At 39.6% G+C, this 8,649-nt stretch overlaps 1 protein-coding gene across 1 annotated transcript in view; it reads right to left on the minus strand.

Annotated features, from left to right (window-relative positions):
• LOC101845194 (transmembrane protease serine 9) overlaps window positions 1–5,299 on the minus strand; it is an 8,752-nt gene extending 3,453 nt beyond the window's left edge. Inside the window, exons 1-4 of the mRNA XM_005107199.3 lie at window positions 5,048–5,299; window positions 3,982–4,115; window positions 3,074–3,413; window positions 1,278–1,473 (exon numbers count right to left, since the gene is read on the minus strand). Of these exons, the coding sequence (XP_005107256.1) occupies window positions 1,278–1,473; window positions 3,074–3,413; window positions 3,982–4,115; window positions 5,048–5,123 (746 nt within the window). The 5' untranslated portion in view covers window positions 5,124–5,299. The remainder of the gene's footprint in view (window positions 1–1,277; window positions 1,474–3,073; window positions 3,414–3,981; window positions 4,116–5,047) is intronic.
• Window positions 5,300–8,649: the final 3,350 nt, after the last annotated feature.

The raw sequence follows: 8,649 nt of genomic DNA on the forward strand, positions 1-8,649 counted from the left end.
AGAGAGAGAGAGAGAGAGAGAGAGAGAGTGTATGTGTGGCAGACACAAAGATAAAGAGGCTTACGCGAGCTCATACTGCCATTGGACATATACATAATACAGATTAGTTTTTTTTAAGGACTTAAACTATCTCCTTCACCAAACATTTGCCCGAAGCACGTAGTGACACTGACTGCCACGAATTCTGTGTTAGACTCGCCAGCCATAGATGCTGCTGCTGCCATTGGCACAATATCCATAGTCGATATCGTTTTGGTTTTAGTAACAGTTTTACAGCACTTGCAACACGAATAGGTCAAATGAGTGCCGGAGATTAGAGGTGTTAGTTACTAGATAATAACTCACAAAGAAGAGAAGGAGGAGAGAGAAGGACGATAACTGTCTGAGGGGGGAAAAGGAGCAAACCACACCAGAGCACCCGCCAACTACCCACTAGTCGACACCAACTGATGGAGAACAAATACTGCTACACTGACTATTAAAATGTTTAGCCTGCAAAGATTTATAAACCGGACAACGAAAAACAGTTTAAAGCAATAGGTGCTTCACGCATTCCATACATTGAGTTGAAAGCACAAGGAATACAACAGGATGGATTAAGAAAAGTAATAACCAAATTACCATGCAGAACGAAATAAAATTGGTAACAAATCATACTTTAATTAAAATTAATTGCTAAAGCATAATTTTAAAAAATCGTACTCTCATCTCATATCCACTATTTCATTTGTAAAAAGTAATTATAATAGAACATCGAGTTGCTTTAAACCTCAAAATTCAAGTCATATACCAAAGCCCCAGTCGACGACTTCAAGCTGGGCCAATGAAATAATCAAACGGAATGACCAGTAAAGGGGCCAAGTGGCCTCAATCATAAAATACCCATAGTATTAATCATCAATCATCATCATCATCATCATCATCATCGTCATCATCAAGTTTAATATTCTGTGACAGACATCGCTGATCATGGTTCTTCATTCATTCCCTTGCTCGGACGCTCTTTAAAAAAGCTACATTACCCTGACCTTTCCTCTTTACCGATCTGTTTAGGTTCTCCAAATAGGTTGCTCTGGGCCTACACCTGCCTCGTTTGTATTCATTTTTGTTAGGGAGAGCTAGCTGTTCAAGACCTTTATGACTATTCAGGTGTCCCAAAAACTCCATTGTGTCTTTTCCTGATTGTTCTTTATCAGTGAGCGTCCCCTTAAAATAGTACTATTATTAATATGTCGACTAAAATAACTATTCAGGCCACGAGTGTAGCAAGTACTTACGCATTCTTGTTGACCACACAGTGGGCAGCCGTTAGGATTGTAGTTTGATCCAGGATGGAGCCACCACACACAGTGCCCTCCATTCGGTTATAAACCATCACCATCCAAGGGAACTCACACTGTCCAGACTGAGTGCCTCCGATGATGCGGAAGCTGTTGGCCTGTCCACACTGAGCATTGTTAGGGTTCACTGGGGCTGGTGATAGAACATGCATCCTTTTACATCCAGTGGTCTTTTCCACATGATTTTTTTGCACCCAGTCCATATCTATGCCACCCCAAATATATCTCTATTTGGGTTCCCACTGCGCCAACAAGTCGTCTATGCGACAACTGATTCAGACAGAATGTAAACAAATTTATTCTTCTGTGCCGTGATTTCAGCCAGCAAAGACTGCAAAGGAAGCTCTCAGATCTGCCCCCACCCCCCATCCACAACTACAAACGCTTGTCCAGGGTCTCAAACGTCAGAATTTTCCCCGCACCCCCCACCCCTCATAACTTACTCTCACATAAACACACATAATGAAATATTCCCACTATTATTAATCACGTCATAAAAATACAAACCAAATAATCAGGAGAAACATAATTATAGAACAGCTGATTAGTTTTGTCAAAATGCTTGACTTAACAATGAAAAACGTCGATAGTTTCAAATAATTTGACGGTTCACTGCCTTTATATGCCCCCATCGACGCAGAAATAGCTTTACTTAATAAGAATACAGTGAGTGCGTCTTTTGAAAGACTCGGGGTAAAGGTTTGGGACAGCAGTTATATTCGTACAGAGATAAAATCCTATTGTCTTCCAAACCATTTTGTATACGACGCTGAGGCCCGGAGAGTATACCAGTGCCATATAAAAAAGTTAAAACATTTCAGCAAGAAATGTGTCTGGAGAATTTTTGGAATTAAATGGTGGCACAACAAAATACCAGACACCAAAATTCCCGAAAGGGCCAAATTCTGAGAGTCTTCTGAGCTATAAAAAAGGGTAAACCTCCCTTGGTGGGCCATGTCGTAAGACTACCTGATTTCAGAATCACAAAGCCAGGATTCTATTCTGAACTCTTCTTACGGAAGCATAAGGTTGACGCATCTAAAAGGGCGCTTAAAAGACACCCTGAAAATGTCGCTGAAGGACTTCGCATTAGTTTCTTGAAATAGGAGATCCTGCCTCCTGAAACAATCTGTTGGAAAGCAGCAAATACACGGGGGCAGAAAATCGTAACATACGAGGTTCTAACGAATTTATGCAAAAGCCAAGAGAGATGCATGAAAGCTGCGAATATCCAGACGTGGAAATGGAAGAGTTTTTAATGCACACAATTAAGCTAACTCTTTTCTGCTAGAATGATCCTCATTAGCCAAAGAAGAAACCACAAAACAAATCAGCCTAATCTTTTTTTTCTTCTATTGTGCTTTAAATTCACCCTTATGTTAGAGGTTTGACTTTTAAGGAAATTTTATCGTCTGATTTTGCCCATCAAAGAAAATGGTTAATTCCTTCCAGCCTGACTCGCCTAGCAACAGATTCATGCAATGTTTGGCCTGTGATGAGAGATATTATGTGCATAACCTGTAATTTTTCACTATAGACATTTTGTTTAACAAATTAGTGTTTTATATTATGTGATATGGATCAATGGCTTTAAACACTGAATAAAATTACTTACTTACTTACTTACTTACTTACTTCTATTTTGCTTTCGAAACATTCTCCCCTGCAGATCCAGACATTGACTGATGAACTAATGCGCTGTATCATGATCGCCTGTATGTAGCAATACTTACTGGTTGCTGGTGGACAAGCTTGAGTATTGCAGTCTTGACGGTCCACGGCAAATGAGGTCAAGGATTCGCAGTCTGCATTTCTCCCTGTGCTGCAGGTTCGACTTCTAGACCGAAGGCCGCCCCCACAGGATGCGCTGCACGATCCGAACTGGGACCACGCGCCCCACTGTGGTGTGTTCAACACACCTGGAGCTGTGGTTGTGGCAGCTGTAGTGGCAGCGGTGGTTGTAGGTTGAGCAGCGGCGTTCCCAACAGAGTCAATCCGAAAAGTAGCACCACAAGGATAGGACACCCTAAGCCTATACTGACCTCCAGATTGAACGATGCTATAGGTAAGACCCTGTAAACAGTAAAAGTATAATAAATACCATGAATTGCATCGGCAATAACTGCAGCGGCCCTGGGAATGACAAGCAAAGTGATTTAAGAACAAGTAAAACAAACGATTGTGGGTGTGGGTGTGGGCGGGTGAGGTGTGTGCATAGGGGAGGGGGTTGTCTATGCAGGACGCACGGACACACACAAACACACACACACACACACACACACACACACACACACACACACACAGATATACACACAGATACACACACATACCCACAGAGATACATACACACATACACACTCACACACACACACAGGGAGAGAAAAGAGAGAGAGAGAGAGAGAGAGAGAGAGAGAGAGAGAGAGAGAGAGAGAGAGAGAGAGAGAGAGAGAGAACTGAACAGAACAGACAGACTGACACTCTAGGAGACTGACAGACATACAACTATTGCGAACAAAGTTCTCACTACGACACAGCTCGAGCCTTTTACATTGTATACTGACTGGCGCAGTTTAAATGGTATTGTTGTAGAAAAATAATATTTAAAAAATCTGACGATAACCTGACTTAAAAAGAATCTCACCTGAATACAATAAGCCGAGTAAAGACCGCCAACAACCGTAGCTGTCAAGGTCATGCCAGGTTGGGCGCTGGATATCGGACAATCTGTCGTGCGCCCGAAAGGAATCGATGAACAAGACCCCTGGCCAATGGTTACTAGAATGTGCAAAACAAAAAGAGTTAAAACAGTCCGCTGCTATGGCCCAATTGATTTCAAACTACATACATGGCTACCTCAGAATTGCATAGTTCTATCTGCTCAGTACTTAGTTTTGAGAAATTTGAAGACAAACATTTTAAGTTTCACAACATGTCAAGCTTTTTCAAATGCAAGTCTTTAAATATCTTCATAACAACCCCCAATAATCTTACGAATTTGACAGAGCAGATAGGACATTGGTTTCTGGTCTCATGGTCTCAGTAACTCAAACGGCTAAAATGTCAGACAGAACTTTGTAATTCTAAGGAAGCGAACTGTTGGATATGTGAAAACGTTCCAAACGTATATCATTCTTTTGTTTAATTAATCCATCTCGGTTCTGTGGCCTGTAGGGCAGGACCAAGTCCTCCATAAACAAATTAATAGCCAGCTCTGTGTTTAGTAAGACGCTACAATTCCGCAAAAGAACGGACAACTATGCTCATAATTTTCACAAAAAATACACTAACGGTCAAATATATTTGATCAATCAGTTCCTACATCATTTGAAAACGCTAGAGCTTGAATTCCGATTAAGAGATTGTGCTGGAATCTGCTCTTCAAACTAACTTGACTAAGTGTTGAGCTAAAGGTAAGAAAGCAACGGAAAACATGTACGGGAACAATGAAACATTGCTTTATTCCTATCCTGTGCCCTTAACCAACAATGCGAAGTCTTCAACAATGATTATTTTAAGGATGATGTTGAAGAAAGCTCTAAACAATCTTTGCTACACCCCCTGAATAAAAAGAAAGGATGTTCATGATTTAAAAATCTGTTAAAGAATCTAGCTCCTGTAAGTTATTATGTTGGTCAAATAGTTGTTATAGTGGATAATACTACTGATAACAAATAGATGGGTAAATAGATAGATAGATAACGCATTACCTGTTTGTGCTCTTGCCAGGGACGCTGCACATAAAGCAACGGCGAAAGCCACGAGTATCTGGAAAGATGTTCCCATCTTCGTCAAGTTTGTTCTGTACGTTTTACGAGTACTGTCTTTTCTTAAAGACTGGGAACAAAGTTTCCTATCCGTGCTGCTCTCCTGCGTCCCTGTGAGGAAAGTTCACCACCTTTCCTTGGCTTGTGAAGATCTTGCTGGAAAGCGAGTACTTTTATAGGACGCGATGACGTTTCTTTTCTCTCTCATTGTTTGTTCTCTTGAGTGTCAAGTTTGCCAGATAGTCCTCAGGGTGCAGATGTCCAAACGTTGGGAGAATGTGTGCATAGGCATAAGAAAGTTCGTTGGTTGAGGTATTGCTTGTAACACTTGATTCTTTCCCAGATATATCTATTGTTAAGTTCGCGCAGGGTTACATTGCTGAGGGTGTTCGAAGTTTCCTTTACTGATGACGTCATTGATAGTTGGATTAGTGTACTCAGCGACTCTTGATCTTTTGTTGACTTCTATTTCTGTTTACTTTGTATAATTCATTGTTCGAAACACAATATAGTACTACCTTTTCTATTTCATCATAATACTGAAATCAGTATTGTCACTTTAATAGAAATTCGTACTATTGTACAAATTGTACTAATTTCATACAATAAGTTACTTTAGTATGGAATATTTTCTGACAAAATCCATATGCCCTATATGTGAAATACTTTTTTTTTCACTTTGCTATCTCACACACGAAACATGTTGAGATTTGTTTGTCACAGAGATGCATATTATAAGGACAGCATTACGTGATCTTGTAATTATAGGTCCAAAATTTGTGGCATAACTTATCCTCAAATATCTCTTTAACCGGTGAATCAAAGTCACCCATACTTTGCACAGAAGTTTGTATCAATGTGTCTTAACATAGACATAAATGATTTTTCTTTAACAATTGAAGTTAAATTTAAACAAAAACAGTTTTTCTTCATAACTTTGTATAAAATACTATAATCTGCGTCACCCGGAAAATGGTATTGTTTACAGCACTTTCCGGTTCTCACACACTTTTATTTTGCATACGCATATGGCCTTTGCACAGATCACCAATGACACTTTTTACTGGGAAAATTGCTATTCACGACAAATTGATTTTATAGTGAACAGGTTTTTTGTTTTATGGAGCTGTCAAAAATTCAAGGCGCAATTATCATCAAGCAATTTTCTAAACTATCAAACATAGACTTTTTAGCTTTTGCACAATGACTTGTATCAATTTGTCATAGCAGATCAACATTTTTGTAAACAGATCTTAGCTGTATACTAAAGAAGTGGGTGGGTTCTACAGATTTTAAAAGGTTTACAGCTGGGGCAATATCGCTTTTAAAAGAAAGCCCGTCATGTTTTTCTAGTCCCGATGTTGTACTTTTCGAACGCATGTTTTGAGAGCCTTTAGATCAAAACAGTGTTCCCCAAAAAATTAATTTCTTGTAACATGTGTTGCAACTAAAAAGTGTCATTGATGAGCTGTGACTTAGTCATTTGCTTATGCAAAACATGTGCGAAAATCGGGAAGTGCTGTGAACAACCCCATTTTTTTACGTGACGGAGATTTATTGTATTTTACATTAATTTAAAGTGTTTAATCTAATCTCAATTGTTGTGGAAAAATATCATTTAGTTAAGACAAATTGAAACAAACTACCGTGCAAAGTATGGGGACACCGATTCGCCCGTCAAATATATTTTTTTTAGGATAAGTTGCCCAACGGATTTTTTGACCGCACTATAAGGTTATCTAAACATGAGTTTGATAAGAATAATGTAGCAATTAGACGTAGAAAAAAAGATGACGAACGTGGTTTTAAAATCGATATTGTCCTAGCTATAAACTTTTAAAAATCTGTAGTAACCACGCACTAGGATTTTTAATAAGTCGTGTGTCCAAGCAGAGGAAAGGGAGCTCTCGTGGTATTGAGGTGCTCTAAAGAAATATTCCCCTTTCACCTCCTTTCCCGATTTCTAACCATTTTCTGACCACTTATTTCGTCTCCACTTTCTGCTCCTCCCCCCCCCCCCCCTCAAACTGCCCCATCCTCTGCTGGCCTTCTAACTCTTTTAGCAGCCTGCTTTTCTACTGCTACTAATTGGCTCCTTACTGCTGCCTTTCAGCTACACTTTTGATCTTACGGTAGGTAAGATCTTCCATCCAGCCTTCTCGGAGAAGGGCAAAAATATCCCGGAGGTCCTGTCAGCAGGTTGTGCACATCAAAGATCCCTTGGTGGTTCTAAAATCGATAAGCGTAAGTCCGCCGCCACCAGGGTAAAATTCAAAATTATTTCCAACCGAACTTTAAATTCTTAATGTGTCCCGCGCGCTCATATGACCTTATGAAGTTGCGAGCACCGTAAAACACCTACACCTAAAAAGAACAATAGATAAGGACCAATCTTTTTGGAATTGCTCACTCGGACTTCGATGGGACTTAATTTCGTTCTCTTATGAGACTCATGAGTTAGGCCACTTGATCACTTGACTGATAATGAAAATTGATCTTGGTTGGTCCAGACCTATTTCGTCAGAGAGGTAACAATATGGTAAACAATTTTTGCGTGAGTTCTCGTAGTAGACCATGATTTGTCCTACTTGTGTAATTGTTGGCATGGGTCACTCGTTGTAACTCGTGACTACAATTTGGTAATTTCACTCGTATGATAAATCATGGCCCACCACCACAAATCATGCCATAAATGTGGCACACTGATAGAATTAGGCTCTGGTTAGTTTTCGGACTCTCGAACTTTTTGGTATAATCATAAAGCCTTTTTGATTTTAGAAAACCTATCTATCTTGAAAAGAAGAGATATTTCGTATTGAAGCAGGTGGGAGTCGCCTGTTGTCTTAGATAACATAAGCGAGGAAATGGTCGCAAAAGTTTGGTGACTTCCAAAGTTTGAGCATCCTTGGAAACTGCACTTTTGTCCCTTTGATCAAGGTTTCTTTTTAGCACAATCCATACACACATGTGTTTTAAAATGTGCACAAGCTGTATTAAGGTAAATAAATTAAATGAAATCGATAAAAATTGCCCAAAGGGCTTAAAAGTATCAGTTCCGTAGTTCTCATTATTTGTTGTCGTCAGTCATGTAATGCCATCTGGACCTTTAATTCATCTTTAGTTTCCTTAAAAAATGGTCGACTTTTTCCACTTTTCGTCGTTTTCTCAAAAAGGTGGACAGCTAGATTGGTGATGATTACAAAGAAAAGGACAATGTTGGAGCAAAAATTACAACCCTGTCGTAGGGACTTGTTAATGAAAATCGGAAAGACGGACAACACAGGTATCTTGAGTAAGGCAGTGGTCTCTCTATGTTTGTAAGCAAACTTAGATAGATAGATAGATAGATAGATAGATAAATAGATAGATAGATAGATAGATAGATAGATAGATAGATAGATAGATAGATAGATAGATAGGTCTGCCTACCTACCTACCTGCATGCTCTCCTGCCAATCAAACAACCAACCAACCTACCTACCTATCTACCTACCTACCTACCTACCTACCTAATACTTCCTGCGTATCCACTGACATACACCCCC

Source organism: Aplysia californica, unplaced genomic scaffold, assembly GCF_000002075.1.
Source record: "Aplysia californica isolate F4 #8 unplaced genomic scaffold, AplCal3.0 scaffold00584, whole genome shotgun sequence".
Classification (NCBI taxonomy): domain Eukaryota; kingdom Metazoa; phylum Mollusca; class Gastropoda; order Aplysiida; family Aplysiidae; genus Aplysia; species Aplysia californica.